This window comes from Rhinoderma darwinii, chromosome 7 (assembly GCF_050947455.1).
Source record: "Rhinoderma darwinii isolate aRhiDar2 chromosome 7, aRhiDar2.hap1, whole genome shotgun sequence".
Classification (NCBI taxonomy): Eukaryota; Metazoa; Chordata; class Amphibia; order Anura; family Rhinodermatidae; genus Rhinoderma; species Rhinoderma darwinii.
The window spans coordinates 115,511,039-115,531,905 of record NC_134693.1 but is presented as its reverse complement, the minus strand read 5'-3'; the positions used below and the strand labels follow the sequence as shown (position 1 = coordinate 115,531,905).

The window sequence follows — 20,867 nt, the reverse complement described above, 5'->3', positions numbered from 1 at the left end:
CATGTAAAACCCCCTCAAAAAACAAGGGGGCACTCCCTCCGTCTGGAGAAAAAAAGGTTCAACCTGCAGAGGCGACAAGCCTTCTTTACATTGAGAACTGTGAATCTATGGAATAGTCTACCTCAGGAGCTGGTCACAGCAGGGACAGTAGATGGCTTTAAAAAAGGGTTAGATAATTTCCTAGAACAAAAAAGTATTAGCTCCTATGTGTAGAAATGTTTTACTTCCCCTTTCCCATCCCTTGGTTGAACTTGATGGACATGTGTCTTTTTTCAACCGTACAAACTATGTAATATATTAGGGGACACTTCCCTTTACAAGTTACCCTTCAAGTGAAATAGCCAATCTACTACTATATCTTATTAAAACAGAATTCTACCCAATTAATAAAGCTTTTATGTGCCTAAAGACATACATTTGCTACAGCAGCAGTTTGTTCTTCTGAGCTGCTTTTCCTACTATAAATGAAGTCAGGAAATTGCAACCATAGTGAGCCTATTAGAAGTCTTAGGCTGGGTGTTCACACTGAGTTTTTTGCAGGAGGAAAATCTGCCTCAAAATTCCGCACAGTGAAAACAAGGTATCACAATTCTAATCTATACCACCACCAACTTACCTAAACATACATATATACGTTGCGTTTTACGCCGCGGGCATAAAACGCTGCAAAATACACTTTCTCTGCCTCCCATTGATGTCAATGGGAGGTCAGAGGCGTAAACGCCCGAAGATGGGGCACGTCCCTTCTTTTTCCTGCAAACCGGTTTTTCCACTCGTGGGAGAAAACGCCTCCTCCTCCCATTGAAATCAATGGGAGGCATTTCGCCCGTTTTTTGGCACGTTTTCCGATGCGGTTTCCGTGTCAAAAAACTCTGTGTGAACTGGCCCTTAGAAGAACTGGCTTTGCTCAATGGGTGATCTTTACACAGATAGTTTCCTGCTTTTTCATCCATCACACTCCATTCTCCCTGTCAGTCTTATGTATAATTCTTCCATAGTTACTCCCTCCGGCTTTCTGTGCCTACTTTGTTTATTATACAAGGAGAATGCACTAAGGTAGGAATGGCCGAGGAAGAACCCACTTAATGCATTTTCATTGATTTCAATGGAGAGCAGTTAGAAAGTAAACCTGCAATAAAAATATGGTAACGCGTGCAATTTGTAAAAAAAATAATAATTTCATAGTGCAATCTGAGCCTTACATCTATAAGAAATTTTGAACGAATGACTAAATTAAGGCATTGGGCGTGATAAAAAAAATGACCTTAATGAATGCTCGCAGTCTTTTGATGGCGGGTGGTGGAAGTCCTTAGTCTATAGCAACGTCTTTTGGCGAGTGCTCATCCTCTAAGCAGGAGCTGTAACCTCCTGAATGCAGCTGGGATCAGAAAAAACTCAGACCCCTACTGTTTAACCCTCTGATCGCCACGGTCCGCGACACCGTGTCCCTAACACCAGCTTGTGTCATAGTGACACAGTATAATGTATTTGCATACAGGAGCATGCTAATAGATTATAAATAAAAAATAAAATTGTAAATAAAGTTATCCCTTCATGGGATTAAAAAAAAATGTAATAAAAAAAGGTCCAAAGAAAAAGTCATTATTTTGCATAAAACACATTTTATAACATTACACTAAAAAACGAAACCCTACACATATAAGCCGCCATAACCTGAAGAATTAATTTAAACGTTTATTTAGCATGAAATGTGAACGGGATAAAAAAATCAACACCAAAAATCTGCTTTTTCTTCTATTCATGCCGCAAAAATAAATAACACAGTACATTTTTTCTACCCCAAACAGCACGGGAAATAAAAAATCTCCTACATGAAACAAGGCCTCATATGTAAAAAAAAATAAAAAAAAATTGACTGCTGAAAGGTAAAAACGAAAAAATGTAGCTGGTCATTAAAGTAGTTTTCCCACAAAACACCTGTATCCCCTATGCACAGGATAGGGGATACATGTGTTATTGCTGGGGGTCCGACCCCTGGAACGTTCAGCAATGAGGAGAACGGGGGACCGAGAGGCCCCTCGAAGTGCTTCATGAGAATGGAGCGCTGGTGCGCTTACTAGGCAGTGCTCTATTCATTTCTCAGGGACTTTTGGGACCGCTGTCCCCGGCAGCTCCATAGAAATGAATAGAGCGCTGGTCGAGCATGCGCACCCGCGCTCCATCCTCATGGAGCACTTAGGGGGACTTTCGGTCCCCCGTTCTTCTTATCGCTCGGGGGCCCAGCGGTGGGACTCCCAGCCAATCACACATGTATCTCCTATCCTGTGGATAAGGGATACATGTGTTTGTGGGGAAACCCTTCTCAGGTCTGGTCATTAAGGGGTTAAAGCAAGCAAAGTATCATGGTTATATTAAAATGCACTGAGGTTTCTACTATAAGTAATGTCCTTCATTAAACAGATTAAAATGCGATTCTGCAGATAGAGATGAACTTCCCTCTTTACTGAGTAATGGGCAGTTTGTATAACGATCTGGCCCGTTCTTCTATGTGCTGCTTAATTGCGCGGAGCTCTAGATGTGCCCGGCAGCAGTTCTTCCTGCAGGTTTGATGGTCTATTTCACCTACAATTACCTCTGGGAGGAGTAAGAGGAGATCACACACAGGATCGAGCTGTAGACTTTCTTGGCAGATTTCACAAGTGATGTTCTGATTTCTTTTCCATAGGTTAAATAAGGACATTGCACTGAGAAAGTGAATGCTTGTGACATATCAGAAGGTAACGTTGGTCGGGGGCCATCAGATGGGACCCCCTAGTTGATGGAATTGTAGGGACGTGCGGAGCACAGGCTTTTAGTTCAGAGACTTCCATATCTCTGAGTGACGTTGATGGGGCTTCCTTCATATGACTGAAACTTTAATTCTGTATTTCAATGAAAACACTGTTAACGCATCTCGGAGATGCAGAAATATCCAAGCTAAAATTTAAAGGGGTAGATCTCTGCAGCCCCTCCATTGTAGCGATCAGTGCGGGTCTCCGCTCACAGACATCCACTAAAGTTATCTTCTCACATGTCTCATTATTCTGCTAGGCTAAAGGCAAGACTTTCTTCATGAAGAGATCAGTCCCATAACTATAAGCTTGAAGGGGTTCTATGTCTTTAACATTTAGTCTTGATGTTTACCAAAGTAACTTTGCCGTGGTGCCTGAACCGTGGCCCATCCATAGCGTGAGTTGTGTAAATAGCAATGAATGTATAGAGCTTATCCATACATCTAACGCTATTTGTGAGCTTGTACCCGTCTACATATTGTGTGTATGTATCACCTACATCAGTCTTAGGCCTTATTCACACAAGCGTGTCCAATTTTCATTAAGTTTTTCATGCATGTGACTGTCCATGTTGCATCAGTTTGGATTTTGTGTGTCATCTATTTTTCTCGTGCGTGTTTCTCCTCTGCAAGCACTACTTGGTTTTAGTTGTTTTTTTTTATCTCTGCATCTCTATAGCTACTAATGCTTGGAAAAAATGGACCGCACACGGATGACGTCCCTGTGCTGTCCGTGTTTTTCATGCACCCATAGACTTCAATGGGCAAGTTTGATCCGCAAAAACGGACCATAATAGGACATGCGGTGAGTTTCACGCAACGAACACACGCTCCATGAAAAAATACGGATATGTGAATAGCCCCATTGAATTGCACTGGTCAGGGTTCCGTTTGTTATTTAAACGGACAGCACATGGACGTGAAATACGTTCGTGTGAATAAGGCCTAATGCTCTTTTTTCCTACTTTTTTGTGATTGGTAGTATACAGCTATTGCAGTACAGTTACAGATGTGTATAAATTGAGTGGTAATGGGGAAGCCTCTATAATAAATCCGCAACTGATTTTTATGTACTGAGAATGCTTTGCTGTACTGTGCAGTTCTCGCACACATGGGTGCATCCTGATGTGTCGCCCCTCTGGTGTTTTTGATGGAGGACAGTTACTCAAACAGAGATCCCTGGTCACTAATAAGCAATGGATCACCAGGCAGTAATATAATATAAAAATATGCAGGGCCAGATTTCTCCACTAGCACAAGAGGCACGTGCAGGAAAGGTTGTTGTGCTGTGTTGTAACCGAACATTGTATTTTGCTCCACAGTCAGCCACCTGCATCCCCAAGCACACAAGAAGCAATACAGGGCATGCTGTCGATGGCTAACTTGCCTTCTGACTCCTGTCTACAAACGTCGTGGAATACAAACCAATCTAAAAATAACTCCATATCAGCCCAAAACTCTAAGAAATCAGGCAACAACAAGTGTACGAGCAAGCGAGTCAGCAAAAAAGGCGCAAAGAACAACATCACCGTGGACGACTATGAAGAGGAACAGGACAACTTGGGAGCATGCTTTAAAGACTCCGACTTTGGTAAGACGCACCAGTTGAATACATACACCCTGCATGAGTGTATTGTAACCTTGACCTTTTGATAAGAGCACAAAATACAAGAGAAGTGCTAATTTGAAGCTGAATAAAACAGGTTTGGAGGATTTCTGCTTATGTTATTATGCAACACACATTAAAGGGGTTGTTTTTTGCAAATAAAGCAAGCCTAGCGATCAGCTGATCACAGCGGGCCGGCATCACAAAACCCCTAGCGATCAGCTGTTATCACCAGGGAAAGCTGCAGCGGCCACTACAGGAAAAATATAGTACTACATGACTGTCGTTCAACTGAATGGCTACCATTGTAATACACCGATGGACCGGGCTGTGTTAATAGCTCTCCGCTCTGGCTCATAGAGTGAAATCTCACCTCTTTGGCATCAATATGTCATCTTAGTGAAACAACCCCTTTAATTTTGCTCTGCATTGACTACAAGGAAAGATCCAGAGCCTACTTTACATTCAGTATAGAGGGCAAGAGAAGTGGAGCTGTGAAGATGGCCGCATGTACTACTCAATTTTGCACCAGGTACAGTATATATATAGCTGAATAACCAAAAATTTTTGCTGTGCACCTTCAGGGATTTCTTTACAATCTAGCATGCTCCTCGAAATCTGTGACATTTGGCAAATATTTAGTGATACAAAAAAAAAGATGTGAAAAGCGGCAGGCATTTTCTAAATGTGTTGAAAATGTCTCATTATCTGAAAATGATGCAGTATTATTCTAAAAGTTAACATTTTTTGCTGCTGCAAATATTAAGAGAAAAGACAAAGTGAATATATGTGTCCATACCGAGCATATAATAGACCAAAAAAAACATTCTGTGCCAAATATAGTCAGTTTTGTTGACAGTTGTCTGTTTTATTAATGCTTGCGTTCCCCATGAAATAAGTTATGGAACATCCTAAAACTCTGAATTATGATGTTCCTCTGTTATTCCTCCTGAAAAGTGAGAATAAATTGGCAACTGGGTATGACCATACCCCCTTGTTAATAGTGTGTGAAATGGTAACATCCCATGATCAGTTGATTCATACATTTTCAGGAGGAATAATAGAGGAACAGCAATACGAGTATTTACTAAAACAGATATTTCAAGAGAGGTTAAACATCCTCTTTAAAGAGACTCTGTCACCACATTATAAGTGTCTACATAAGGAGATCGGCGCTATAATATAGGTGATAGCAGTGCTTTTTATTTAAAAAAACGATCTATTTTTACCACTTTATTTTACTGATTTTAGATTTATGCTAATGAGTTGCTTAATGCCCAAGTGGGCGTGTTTTTACTTTAGACCAAGTCGGTGTTGTACAGAGGAGTGTATGACGCTGACCAATCAGCATCATGCACTCCTCTCCATTCATTTACTCAGCGCATAGGGATCCTGCTAAATCCTTATGTGCTGTCTTATACCAACACATTAACAATACTGACAGTGAATAGGCATTCCACGGGATGTCTATTCACAATCTCTGCACTTCGTTACTCTGTCTGTGGTAGTTACATCAGAGGAAGCGTGATCTCGCGAGATCTCGCTGTAAATGACAGGTTACAATGAGATCACTTCCTCGGCTGTAACTACCATAGAAACAGTAACGAAGTGCAGAGATTTGAATAGACATCCCGTGGAATGTCTATTCACTGTCTAAACACTTCAGTATTGTTAATGTGTTAGTATAAGATCTAGCAGAATCCATATGCGCTGAGTAAATGAATGGAGAGGAGTGCATGATGCTGATTGGTTAGCGTCATACACTCCCCTGTACAACGCCCACTTGGTCTAAAGTAAAAATACGCCCACTTGGGCATTAAGCAACTCATTAGCATAAATCTAAAATTGCTAATAAAGTGGTGAAAATAGATCGTTTTTTTTAAATAAAAAGCATTACTGTCACCTACATTACAGCGCTGATCTCCTTATGTAGGAGACAGGGCACTTATGTGGTGACAGAGCCTCTTTAAGGCAAAGATATAGGTATAAGTTTAAACATTTATAATGCAGATGACTTGAGTGGGTGTTTTGTGCCGTACACCTGTTATGACATCAGTAGGTGTCAGACAGTTGGGACCCATAGTGATGACCAGATCAAAGGTCCTGGCATTGGCATGCCCAGATGACCGATCACTCATGCCACCATTACATTGAGATATCATTGGGCATACTGGAAACCACCTACACGTGCCTACTTCCTTTCCCAGTGATGCTGCTGTAGGATACTGGTGCTTTTGCATGAACATGGCTGCCAACGTGTATTTGTATGACAGGTGAACATTGAAGTTTCTGCATGGGATCCCAGACTGCGGAATTGGTTGTCCTTTTTTCTGCTCTAATAGTGACGTACAGAAGAGTTATATAATTTAGGTTGTTTAATGTTATGAACTCAATTACCTTCCTATTGAAAATGAATAAGTAGGAGACGGCTGATTCCGGGCTCACATTCAGGCAATCGCTCTCGTTTGATTTAAAGCTCCATTTGTGGTTGAAATCAGAAACAGCCGGTGGTCTGATGTAAATAGATTTCGGGTTTGCCTCCAGTGGTGAGCGCAGGCCAGTAAAATAAATTTGGTTTCCAGATTTCAATAAGGAGTCTTTTGGAACTAAAATTCTGCACAGTCAGACTGCAAATAATTTTAAATATTATCAAATGTTTACGGCGCATAATCCATTTTCTTTTCTCCTGCCTAAGCTTTATAATGGCTTTGTGTACGTGAATAATAAACGTGTTACGCACAGTTAATTTATTTATACATTTCTAGGAGGAATAGCAGAGGAATGGTACACCACAAAGTTCTGAGAAAATATGTTACAGCTTCGGTATTTTATGGGGAATACAAGTATTTCCTACACCAGTCATGTCAGGAGAGCAGACACGGCCTCTTTAAAGTCTAACTCCAGTCCATTGCAGTAACTAGCTATACAAGGTATATTCAGGCCTTATTAAAACGGCCGCGTTCGATCCGTGAGATACGGACCGGATGTCGGACGCATTTCCCGGGCCAAACACATTTCATGGAGCCGTACTCCTAGCATCATAATCATCCATTACGCTTTGCATCACTGCCTCCCCACGGGAATAGAAAACATGATTACAGTATGGGACATTATTCCCGTGGAGATGCAGGGACACCTAGCATCATACCTAACTATGATGCTAGTAGTACTGCTCCCTGAACTGCGTTTGGTCCGGAAATTGCGGCTGACATACGGTCTGTATCTCACGGACTGAACACGGCAGTGTGAATAAGGCCTTACTTAGTATTACATTCCCATCTATATGTATGTCTACTTCTCTTCTTGTAGTGTATTCATCCTAGGTTTGCCTAACTTTCCTGACATCTTTTCTGGGTTACCACCTTTTGAGAAGATGTAGCTACATAAGCAGAAGTTGTGACAGGGACGTTTTTGTGCTATACAATAGACTGCCTTACCATGGTAAACAGGCTGGTTTTCAGCTACAGGAAGTGATACTGCAACTAGCCTCGAGCAAGATTGCTTGTGTTTGTCTCATTACAAATAAGAAAAGTAGTAGTAACAGTAGTAGTAGTAATAGTAGCAGTAGCTTACCACCCAACTTTCAAATAACGCAAAGAGGGACAACCGATGCGGCCCACATAGAGCGCCACGGCAAGTTTTTTCCTTTTGAGTCACGCCTCTAATTCCGCCCATACACACCTGATTTAGCCCACACAGTATCATGCTTCCTTTGTGCCTCCCACACCGTATAATTCCAAATAGCTGCCCCATACAGTATAATGCCTGATAGCTGCCCCATACAGTATCATGCCCCCATACAGTATAATGTCCCTTTAGCTGCCACCATGCCCCCTTAGCTGCCACCATACACTATAATGCGCCCTCAGCTGCCCATATAGTAGAATGCCCCTTTAGCTGCCCCAATACAGTATAATGCTGCCTTAGCTGTGCCCATATAGTTTAATGCCCCCTTAGCTGCCCCTAGTGCCAGTGCCCACATAAATAGTGCCACAGTGCCCATGTAGATAGTGCCACACCCCCTTAAAGATAGTGTCATTCCCCCTGTAGATAGCGCTGCCCCCCTGCCTGTAGCCATTGGGACTCCCTCTAGGAGCAGAATCCCCAGCCAGAGCATCAAGCACGCTGTGGCTGGGGATGCCGCTGCAGGAGGAGCCCCTGACATCACTGTCCATATATGGACAGTGATGTCAGGAATGCCCTCTATGAGCGGAATCCCTGGAAGGCGCGTTGGCAATGCTCTGCCAGGGGATTCCGCTCCAGGAGAAGCTACTGACGTCACTGTCCATATATGGACAGTGAATTCAAGGGCTTCCCCGGGCTCAGTGCTTAAAGTAGTGCAGTGCCCGGGGAGCAGTCCTCTGTACTAATGCTGAAGCAGGGAGCTGATCTCGCCTGGGACATCGGCGAGATCCTGGTTTGTCCCTCTGAATCTGGGACGGTTGGGAGGTATGTAGTAGTAGTAGTAGTAGTAGTAGTTGACTGTCCTCACGTAGAGAAGTGGTGCTGTGCAGGTTTGTCTATAGAATAAGAGAAGATGTAATTCTCTCATCTGCAGAATATGAGATGTGGTGGTGTGAGGCCTATCTGAATCAATGTGCAGTATGTCTCACATGCAGACTGAGATTAATATTACTGTTCAGATTGTCTCGCTAAAACACTGCAAATTTATATTTTTGATCGGCAAATGTTGGTGAACTGAAGGCATCAGAACACAATAACCATTAGCATTAGTATACATAGGTGTACTGACATGGATTTATTTTTGCATTTGAATACATAAAAATAAGCATTTGTGGAACAGATAATTAACGTAACATATACTGTATGGAATAATATACCCGTTCCTGCAAATTATAAGAATGTTTGTTACCGAGGAATCCTGTAACCATAAAAGCACAAAGCGGCAGGCTAAGTACTTTTGAATGGAAAAGAAAGCTTCATGTGTATTACTGATTAAATAACAGGAACGGTTTCTTGTTGAAAATGACGGTCTACAGCAGAAGAGGTGAGCTTTACAGTGCCAGCTACACAGTGCCCCCATACAGTGTCAACAACAATGAGGTCCCCATACAATTCCAGTGCCGCGCTCCCATATACTACCAGCCGAACATGGTTTTCTACACAATACCAGCCAGATTGTGTCTACCCCCATAAAGTGCCAGCAGCTGTGTGCCTGAATGTGCCATCCTATCCACATTCTATCCTGTTGGCACAGGAGACAACTTGCCACTTAGCAGAACCGATCTATAAGGGGGGGGGGGGGGTTCTGCTACTAATGAGATGTCGGCACCTATGATGTTAGAATGTGCGGATTATGCATTTATTATTTACAGACATCTCAATGAAAAAAACTCCTTGCTGTATTGTTGGCATAATATAGATACAGTACAATGAAAAAACCTGAAAAGTCAGATGTGACCGCTATCTAGGTTTCCGTTTTCCATGTAGAGCCGCTAGATGTTCAGGGAACTAGAGGACAACCTTATTCCTCCATGTCATGGACATCTATGGCATCTCTCTAGTGTGTAGAGCACTCGACTGCCCAGATGCCCAGAAACATGTCCTGCCAGGGAAATTGTAAAATTTTCAATTCACTAATTTTAACATTCGCAGTAAATCCACCGTAGTTATTTTTTTGTTTTTTAATGTTTATAGTCTCATTGTTTTAGACCACTCATTTCCATTGCATAACTATAATTGATGTTATTTTTAGGGAAACCCAGAAGTTGGAGTGTAGTTAGGACCTAGAAGGGCTTCAAACATTTCCTTCATTTCACCGCTCCTTTGTGTTATTCTGGTGCATTGCGTATAATGTGGCTCTTATTGCAATATACACATTAGATGTAAATACATTTACATGTTTATTCACAATATTTAATCTTGTTTTGTTAATTTAGCAGAATGAAAGGCTAGGTACACCTTTGATTCAAAAACATTTTTTTTTGTTAATAAATCAATGATTGAGGTGATTTAAAAAAATGTTTTTTACCTTTTCAAATACAGCTTCTATGTATCCTGTATACATAGAAGCTGTATCCTTCCGTCAAAGCCAATTTTGTCAGGTCCGCTGCACTGACGGCTCCGGTGAATGCAAGTCCTGCGTGTCTTTGACAAGCAGGATCCAGCTAATAATGACCACATCTAAGTTCATCAACTCGTATATAATCGTTATTAGCTGGATCCTGGTTCATAAACTTAAATGTGATCGATATCAGAGACACACAAGACCAGCTTTTGCCAGGGCCGTTAGTGCAGCTGACTTGTCGAATCGGCTTTGACAGAAGAATACAACTTCTATGTACATATACAGGATACACAGTAGCTGTATCTTAAAAATTAAAAAAAATAATTGTGATCATAGCCGTAGTTACGTTTCTCCCTTTAAACATTACTTAAAGTGGCTCCAAAAGTGAAATTTCATTTTAACAGGGTAATCCACTTTCAGCAGATTATTCATGCAATTTTCCAATATACTTTGGGCATATATTTTCACTGTCTTCAAGATCTCTGCTTGTTGTCATTGAATAGGAACCTTTAGGCCGGGTTCCCACGTAAGATTTAAAGTAGCAGCAATGTGGATGAGATTTTAGAAATCTCATGCCCGCACTGCTGGAAAATAATTTGGCGAAAACGTTAATAAATTGACCTGCGGTGCGGAATTTAAATCTAATTTAAATGCGTTTTCGTTGCTTTTCTGTTGCAGGTTTATCCCATTGAATTCAATGTGGATGAAAATAACCCGCAACAGAAAACCACATGTTGTGACTTTTGCGGCAGAATCGCAGCGATTCTGCCGCATAGATCGCAACTGAGAAAAAAAAAAAATCATACTTACCCAGAACTCCCTGCTTATTCCGCCAATCCTGCCTCCAGGGATGACGTTTCATCCCATGTGACCGCTGCAGCCAATCACACGCTGCTGCAGTCATGTGGGCTTTAGCGACATCCAGGGATGGACCGGACCGCCGCGTAGGGATGCGTCGCTATGACAATGGCCTAGGTAAGTATGTTTTTTTTTTTTATTATTATTATTTCAACGCTACTTACCGCAGCAGAAATTCCGGCCTGAAAAGCCGTACCAGAATGAGGTGCGGTTTGTCGTACGGCGTGTGCTGCGGGTTCCAGGTCGGATACGCTGCATGGTTTTTACGCAGCGTATCCAACTCGTGGGAACCCGGCCTTATTGTCCAGAGGATGACCATCTGTTCTGCTGAGGTGATGAGAACACCGGTGCCGGGCTTGTTAGGGTATATTCACATATTCAGATTTGCTGCAGAAAGTTCTGTGACTATTACATTCATCTGAATCTGCAACAAATCTGCTGTTTATGAATATGCCGTTAGGCCATGTTCACACATTCAGGATTCTGTTTAAATTGTAACAGGATCCACTAACATTCTTCCGGCAATGCATGTAAATGGGGTAGGTTATACCTCTTTCACACACTCAGGCCTGATTCACACGAACGCTGCGCATCTCGGACATGAAAAACTGGTGTTTTTCACATCCGAGGTGCATCCGTGCTCAGCTCTGCGGGATGCTATGTCATGCATCCCCCATAGTTTAGAGTCTATGGAGGGATGCGTTGAAACAACAGCTGTGTGAACGGCCACATTGAATTACATAGGTCCGTGGGACGGCCGCTGTTTCAACGGCCGTCCCACGGACGTTTAACATGCTCGTGTAAATAAGACCTCAGGAAAATATCTGCGAGGAGCAATGAACGCAATGCAGATATTTCACTGATACGTCACAGTTTAGCTCTATTGAATTACAAGGAGTCAAATCCACATGTGGCTTCAGTGGCCAATCCGTGTTAGAAATATTTGAAACAAATAGAAAAAAGGAGTCATACAGTGAAGGGAATAAGTATTCGATCCCTTGCTGATTTTGTAAGTTTGCCCACTGTCAAAGACATGAACAGTCTAGAATTTTTAGGCTAGGTTAATTTTACCAGTGAGAGATAGATTATATAAAAAAAAAAAAAAGAAAATCACATTGTCAAAATTATATATATTTATTTGCTTTGTGCACAGAGAAATAAGTATTTGATCCCTTCGGCAAACAGGACTTAATACTTGGTGGCAAAACCCTTGTTGGCAAGCACAGCAGTCAGACATTTTTTGTAGTTGATGATGAGGTTTGCACACATGTTAGATGGAATTTTGGCCCACTCCTCTTTGCAGATCATCTGTAAATCATTAAGATTTCGAGGCTGTCGCTTGGCAACTCGGATCTTCAGCTCCCTCCATAAGTTTTCGATGGGATTAAGGTCTGGAGACTGGCTAGGCCACTCCATGACCTTAATGTGCTTCTTTTTGAGCCACTCCTTTGTTGCCTTGGCTGTATGTTTCGGGTCATTGTCGTGCTGGAAGACCCAGCCACGAGCCATTTTTAATGTCCTGGTGGAGGGAAGGAGGTTGTCACTTAGGATTTGACGGTACATGGCTCCATCCATTCTCCCATTGATGCGGTGAAGTAGTCCTGTGCCCTTAGCAGAGAAACACCCCAAAACATAATGTTTCCACCTCCATGCTTGACAGTGGGGACGGTGTTCTTTGGGTCATAGGCAGCATTTCTCTTCCTCCAAACACGGCGAGTTGAGTTAATGCCAAAGAGCTCAATTTTAGTCTCATCTGACCTCAGCACCTTCTCCCAATCACTCTCAGAATCATCCAGATGTTCATTTGCAAACTTCAGATGGGCCTGTACATGTGCCTTCTTGAGCAGGGGACCTTGCGGGCACTGCAGGATTTTAATCCATTACGGCGTAATGTGTTACAAATGGTTTTCTTGGTGACTGTGGTCCCAGCTGCCTTGAGGTCATTAACAAGTTCCCCCTGTGTAGTTTTCAGCTGAGCTCTCACCTTCCTCAGGATCAAGGATACCCCACAAGGTGAGATTTTGCATGGAGCCCCAGATCGATGACGATTGACAGTCATTTTGTATGTCTTCCATTTTCTTACTATTGCAGCAACAGTTGTCTCCTTCTCACCCAGCGTCTTACTTATGGTTTTGTAGTCCATTCCAGCCTTGTGCAGGTCTATGATCTTGTCCCTGACATCCTTAGAAAGCTCTTTGGTCTTGCCCATGTTGTAGAGGTTAGAGTCAGACTGATTAATTGAGTCTGTGGACAGGAGTCTTTTATACAGGTGACCATGTAAGACAGCTGTCTTTAATGCAGGCACCAAGTTGATTTGGAGCGTGTAACTGGTCTGGAGGAGGCTGAACTCTTAGTGGTTGGTAGGGGATCAAATACTTATTTCTCTGTGCACAATGCAAATAAATATATATATTTTTGACTATGTGATTTTCTGTTTTATTTTAAATATAATCTATCTCTCACTGGTAAAATTGACCTAGCCTAAAAATTCTAGGCTGTTCATGTTTTTGACAGTGGGCAAACTTACAAAATCAGCAAGGGATCAAATACTTATTTCCTCCACTGTATACTATTTTGATTTTAAATGCCAAGGGCATAGAAAAGGTAGAAACTTTATTGGACAATACAAAATACAAATACTTAAAATCGAGACCAAAAATCAGAGAACTGTATATGAGTTGCACATAGGACAAAAGAGCACATAGATATCAAAAAGTGGGCTCTAATAGATGGCAAAAAGCCATATCAACAGTAGCCAAACAAATGATAATGTTCTATGTCAAACAGGGGTTATGCAGAGTTACATCACACAGTAAAATATAACACAGACAGAGTATATGCCACAATAGTGTCTGTGGAGGAAAAGGTCAATTGTAACATTGCTATATAGTGTTCTGACACTCACATCTTAGAAGCACCAGTAAGTATGCTCGGCGTCTCTAAGTCTCAAAGGGGGCTAGATGGTCCCAGAATGTAATATAAATTTAGTAAATACCAAAGAGATGAGTGACTAACCCATGTCCCTCAGAAGGTCCAGTAGCTCCAAGGTGAGGAGAAAACCCGTGTTAGAAATATGTCTCATCCATGGATCTCTGCCGCAGGGATTCTAACAAACTCCTATTGCAAATCCATGCAGTGTGAACATGGCCTTACAGTTCAGCTATCAGAGATCTCTCATGAGCCGTACATCCGTGTAATCATCACATGAGCAGGACATGCTTTTATCTTTTATAAGGCCTCATGCACACGACTGTATTTTTTCCCACCCGTAAATACGGGTCCGGTGTCACACGTATTCGACCCATTTTGCACCAGTATTTACGGGCACGTTTTTGGCTGCAAAATTACACTGCACTAATCGGCAGCCCTTCTCTCTATCAGTGCAGGATAGAGAGAAGGGACAGCCCTTTCTGTAATAAAAGTTAAAGAAATTCATACTTACCCGGCCGTTATCTTGGTGACGCGTCCCTCTCTTCACATCCAGCCCGACCTCCCTGGATGACGCGGCAGTCCATGTGACAGCTGCAGCCTGTGATTGGCCTGTGATTGGCTGCACCTGTGATTGGCCTGTGATTGGCTGCAGCGGTCACATGGGCTGAAACGTCATCCAGAGATGTCGGGCCAGATGTCAAGAGGGACACGTCACCAAGGCAACGGCCGGGAGACCGGACTGGAGGAAGCAGGAAGTTCTCGGTAAGTATGAACGTCTTTTATATTTTTTTTTAACAGGTTGCTCTATATTCTGATCGGAATTCACTGTCCAGGGTGCTGAAAGAGTTACTGCCGATCAGTTAACGCTTTCAGCACCCTGGACAGTGACTATTTACTGATGTCGCCTAGCAACGCTGCCGTAATGACGGGTGCACACATGTAGCCACCCGTCATTGCGGGAGCTCCATAGACTTCTATGGGCTGTCCGTGCCGTTATTACGGCCTGAAATAAGACAAGTTCTATCTTTTTCAACGGCACGGGCACCTTCCCGTAAGAAAACGGGAAGGTACCCGTGGCCAATAGAAGTCTATGAGCCCGTTATTACGGGTCGTAATTACGACCCGTAATAACGGGAGTTTTTACGGTCGTGTGCATGAGGCCTAAGTAAACTATGAAGGTTTCTATTCAATGAATACATGCAGGGATCTTGAAAACATGATACACAAGATACATGAGAAGAATGCAAACCTTTTCATTACATACGGAATAAACTCATTAAGTTATTAAACATTGACTCTATGAACTCAAAGTACTAAAATAACTGCACCATTCACACACCGCCAGTCTGCGCAGTCGCCCAGAGCTGTCTGACAATCCTCCGATGACGCATCGTCCATACTGAAAGCATCGCTGCAGTGGTCATGTGACATGTTACTATGGATGACACATCATTATATAGGATTATCAACACAGAGTGTGGGGGTCGAGAGCAGACTGGCAATGTGGGAGCGATCAGTCATCTGTGATGTAAGTACTGAATATTAAAAATGTTATTAAAGGGAATGTCCAGAATTAGAAAAACATGGCTGCTTACTTTAAAATATAGTGCCAAACCTGTCCACAGGTTGTGTGTGGTATTGCAACTCATCAACATTCACTCCAATGGAGCTGAGCTGCAATAAACACACACAACCTGTGGATAGATGTGGCGTTGTTTTGGAAGAAAGCAGCCTTGTTTTAATTATCATGGACAACCCCTTTAATTTAAGCGAATAACTTGGAAAACCCCTTTAAAGAATTTTATAAAGCGGAGTTCACACCTGCTTTGTCAATTACGTATTTCTGTTCCGTCACAGGAGCAGAAAAACAAAATTGACGGGGTAGATCAGTCACACAATGTTCACCGGTGGCGACCGACGGACCCTATTGACCTATAATGGGGTCCAGCAGGTTCTGTTGTTTAGACGGGAAGAACAGCACTGCATGCTTGTCCCATCAAACATGACGGAATCTGTGACGGGGGCTCTGATGCAGATGTGAACAGAGCCGAAGACGATTGCAAAAATAACAATCCCCTAATATAATATCGGAATCACTCTCTGTAGTTATAGGAGCGACATCGTAACAACCTGTAGACTTGCAATTCCCAGCTCTTCTGCAGATCTATCAGCAGAGTACAGGCTGTTCCCGCAGCTACAGGGAGTGTTTGTGATGAGCGCACAATATTAGGAAATGACTATTTATGGAGTTCCCTGATATATTTTTTTATAGTGGCTGCGAAATTGGAGCATCACATTAAATAGATAAGTGCAGTATATTTCCCACTTGATTTTCTGTCTAAATTCAGCCTGTGTCCGAGAATTAACCATTTGTATTGGAGATTGTGCAGGACGCTCCAGTAACCCTGATCTCTGTTTGTGTAGTTTACCCATCTCTCGAGTCAGACGAAGATAATCCTGTGTTCAAATCTCGATCACGGAAGAGAAAATGTTCTGATGATGCTCCATATAGCCCCACAGGTGAGCATGCATCTCTGTAATCCGCCCGCTGTATAGGCGCCCAGCACTATGTCGTTGTGTAACGCACAGCAGTGTTTTTTCAGTTTACCCAAAACACCAGAACTCAACAGAACATGATTTTTATCGAATTACAAAAAAGTACATATATACATTATATACATATATAAACGCAAAACCTTTTCGTTGTTTTTTTTTTTTTTTTGGTTTTTCTTATTGCTTTTTTTTTTAGTCATTTTTTGTAAAGCACCCATACCATCAAAATCATCACATAATTCATTGTTGCAGTGGATTGTGTAATACTAAACGTAACATTAACAAATCTCTTTACAACCTCTATATAAATAACGGATGACGACGATAACTGAAAAAATGCTGCTGAGTCGTGATTGAGGTGGGGGATGGGCAGGATTTTTGGCAATGGATTTAGGCCTCATGCACACGACCGTAGTGGTGTGTACGGCCGGGATTTGCGGCTCGGACGTCCGCAGAGTGTCACCCGCGAACCACCCGCAAATCGCGGGACGTGCACATGGCCGCGATCATTAATTTCTATGAGCCTGGACCGCAAAACACGGCCATAATAAAATATGTCTGTTCTTTTTGCGGTCCAGGCTCCTGGGCAATGCATGGACCGTGGAAACCACGGTCATGTGCACGGGCCCATTGAAATGAATGGGACCGCAATTCACCCGCAGACTTGTGGGCGAATTGCGGCCCCAAAAATAAGTTCATGTGCATGGGGCCTTACTCAATATGTAAAGTAGATTTATGGGAAATTAAAAAGACAAGTCAAGTAATAGTGCCATCACGTGCTGTTATTTCCTAATATACTCTCTATTACATTGAAAACTTTGCGCAATACATTTTGGAACTCACCTATTGCCCCCCACCCCTGTTAAGGGTATGTTCAAACGCAGTGTTTTCAGACGTAAATCAGGCGTTTTACGCCTCTAATTACGCCTGAAAAAACGCCCCTAATACGCCTACAAACATCTGCCCATTGCTTTCAATGGGTTTTACGGTGTTCTGTTCCCACGAGCCTTAATTTTACGCGTCGCTGTCAAAATACGGCGCGTAAAAAGACGCCCGCGAAAAAGAAGTGCATGTCACTTCTTGGGACGTTTTTGGAGGCGTTTTTCATTGACTCCATTGAAAAACAGCTCCAATAACGGCCGTAAAATACGCCGCAAAATACGAGAGTTGCTACAAAAACGTCTGAAAATCAGGAGCTGTTTTCGCCTGAAAACAGCTCCGTATTTTCCGACGTTTTTGGTCACTGCGTGTGAACACACCCTTACTGTCACTACATTGATGAGAATTTGGGGGTTCAGATTTTAACAAACAGTATATTAGGAAATAGTAAACTGAATGTTATACACAAGTGATCTTAAATGGACATTTTGTGGGGGAAAAAAATATATATATATCTATATATTCCGAAAATTCAGAATTTCTTTTAAAAGTTGGATGTATGAACTTAATTTCAAAGAGGGAGAGTAAAACCCATCTATAAGTTTAATAACAGATCTTCATTTGGCGTCTTTCTAACAGGTTTGAAATTACAATTGTGAACATGTTGTTATCAGGGTATGCTGGGAGTTGTAGTCTCACAACAGCTGGAGAACCATAGGTTGAAGACCTCTGCTTCACAATGATCTGCTTCACACCTAAACTAGTAGACATTTCCTGTACTTAGCGCAATAGACTAGATTATTATTAGCAGGGCAATTGTCCTATTCCCTAAGCCGTCCTATGAGATTTAGGTTCTATTCAAACAGTGCAGTCAAAGGCTATGTTCACACGGGGTATTTTGCCGAGTTTTTTGACGCGGAAACCGCGTCGCAAAACTCGGCAGAAACGGCCCGAGAACGCCTCCCATTGATTTCAATGGGAGGCGTCGGCGTCTTTTTCCCGCGAGCAGTAAAACTGCCTCGCGGGAAAAAGAAGCGACATGCCCTATCTTCGGGCGCTTCCGCCTCCGACCTCCCATTGACTTCAATGGGAGGCAGGAGAAAGCGTATTTCTCGCTGTTTTATGCCCGCGGCGCTCAATGGCCGCGGGCGAAAAACGGCGCGAAAATCGGCGTGCAGGGAGAGGAATATCTGCCTCAAAGTTCCAAACGGAATTTTGAGGCAGATATTCCTCCCCCAAAATACTCCGTGTGAACATAGCCAAATTGTGTTTTTTGCGGCAATTTTTGCAAAATTGCAGGAAAACACTATGGTTTTGTCAAAATCGAGGCAAATTGCAGCGGTTTTGTTAAAATTGCGCCAAAAAACACAATTTGATTGTGCTGTGTGAATAAGCCCATAAAGCAGATGTGTCTGCTTAATATGCTGCCCTAGTTAAGGGAAGCGTTTAACAGCTACAGACCGCACTCCTTGTAGCCAAAGCGGCAACAATTTTTGTTTACAATTTTAGGAGCACTGAAAGAACAGCGGATTCATAGTTATAAGCCCAGTGTATTGATGAGGAGAGCGCTCCCCCCACTCCTCTCTGCAGCTGTCAGACTCTGTATACACAGCCTGTCAATCACCAGCCTAAAGGGCGAGGAGAGATGAGGGAGCGCTGTCCTCATGAATACACCGTAATCTTAACTATTCAACTGACAGATCAACTTTAAGGAGACCTACCCAAAGAAAATGAGTGTGCGTTCAAAATCTGGAAAAGGCCTATGCTGAGGCATGATCACTTGAGGTTAGAGAGCCAAGGCCTCTGGCTGCACCACTGAGAAACCACTGACAACATGTCCCCTTCTGGTGCTAAGATGTCATGGAAGCCTCATGTGAATTCAAATCACCAAACACAACACTATTTATTGTTCTGAAGGGTTTGAATAGAGGCAGATATGTGGATTTGGAGATTTTAATTCACAAAAGCTTTCCGTGGTAGAAATCGGAACAGGAAAAGTCATTAATATCACTTAGTAGTGCAGCCTGAGGCTTTGGGCCTGTAAATTCAAATGACCATATCTCTGCATAGAAGTAAAATATTAAAGAAAGTTTTTTACATTTTAATATACACAAGATGGTCTGTTAAAAAAAATAATTCTGGTCTACTTGGGTCGTTCTGATAATAAGACAATGTTAGGGCATTGCTAGTTATTTCATTCCCCAATATAACAATTTAGTTTAACAAAAAGTGAGTCCAATAATTAACTATGGTGTGATGTTTTTGTATATCTCATAGGTAGATTTCCCGGTGCCTTTCTGCATTTCTATAGTAAAATGATCGCATGTAAATATCCATGTTGGTTTTTTTTCAGCATTCAGAATGTATTTTTTTCATTTTTCTATCATATTTTACTTTGGTACTTTTAATGAAAAAATGAAGCACATATAATATAAAACAAAATACAATTTTCTCTCCAGTAGTATTTGGTGCATTAACATGCATATAAAAAGCAAACACAAAGAGCAGTAACGAAATGGAGATATGGAAATATGTTTTGCATATTTTGTTAATCTATTTTTGTAATATCCTTATACTCAAGGGCATACATTTTTTTCTACCTTTTATTTTTCATTTTATTTGGGGTTGCTATAGCCTATAAAATATAAACATCATATAAATATAGCAACAGATTACATTAGACTCAATGCATATTACTTCTGCTGGTATGGAAAGTGAGACCAGGCAAGCTAAACCCGCCCCTTGGAATAAGCCCCGCCCCATCGGTGTGCTTCGCAGAAATGGGGAGGATTAGGGCTAAATTTCAATTGATCAGGAGCTTGCAGACTAATAAAGATTTTTTTTTATGCATTTGTAGGTTTATTGTCCCTTTTAAACTAAGTGAACAACCTTAGCCCGCAGGTGCCACCACCACCACCACCACCCATATAGCACCATAACCTATATAAAGTGACTCGAAGTATCGGGTATACAGCGAGGGTAAGATTGTAGTCTTGAGTTCCGAATTAGTTACTTTTAATTTATTAAAGTTCAATTCAAGAATCACAGGATGTGGTCGAATTAAATCATGTAGTAATGGTGCATGCTGGGAATGAGCATAGAAAGACTCTGAGCTTTTAGATACTTTGAAAATAAATAAAAAGGCAAAAAAAATGGTTTTGTTTAGAAGGAAACGGAGATAGGTTAGATTTCTGCGCAGTCCGAAGTTAACCTGAAGCTCT

The 20,867-nt window shown here is 42.0% G+C and overlaps 1 protein-coding gene across 4 annotated transcripts in view; it reads left to right on the top strand.

Annotated features, from left to right (window-relative positions):
- Positions 1–20,867, top strand: part of PHF2 (PHD finger protein 2) — a 275,856-nt gene that overhangs the window by 231,287 nt on the left and 23,702 nt on the right. For 3 of the 4 annotated variants that reach the window (XM_075833861.1, XM_075833860.1, XM_075833859.1), the window contains exons 18-19: positions 4,114–4,382; positions 16,639–16,734. In XM_075833861.1, coding sequence (XP_075689976.1) covers positions 4,114–4,382; positions 16,639–16,734 — 365 coding nt within the window. The remainder of the gene's footprint in view (positions 1–4,113; positions 4,383–16,638; positions 16,735–20,867) is intronic. The other variant, XM_075833862.1, reaches the window with a different exon arrangement.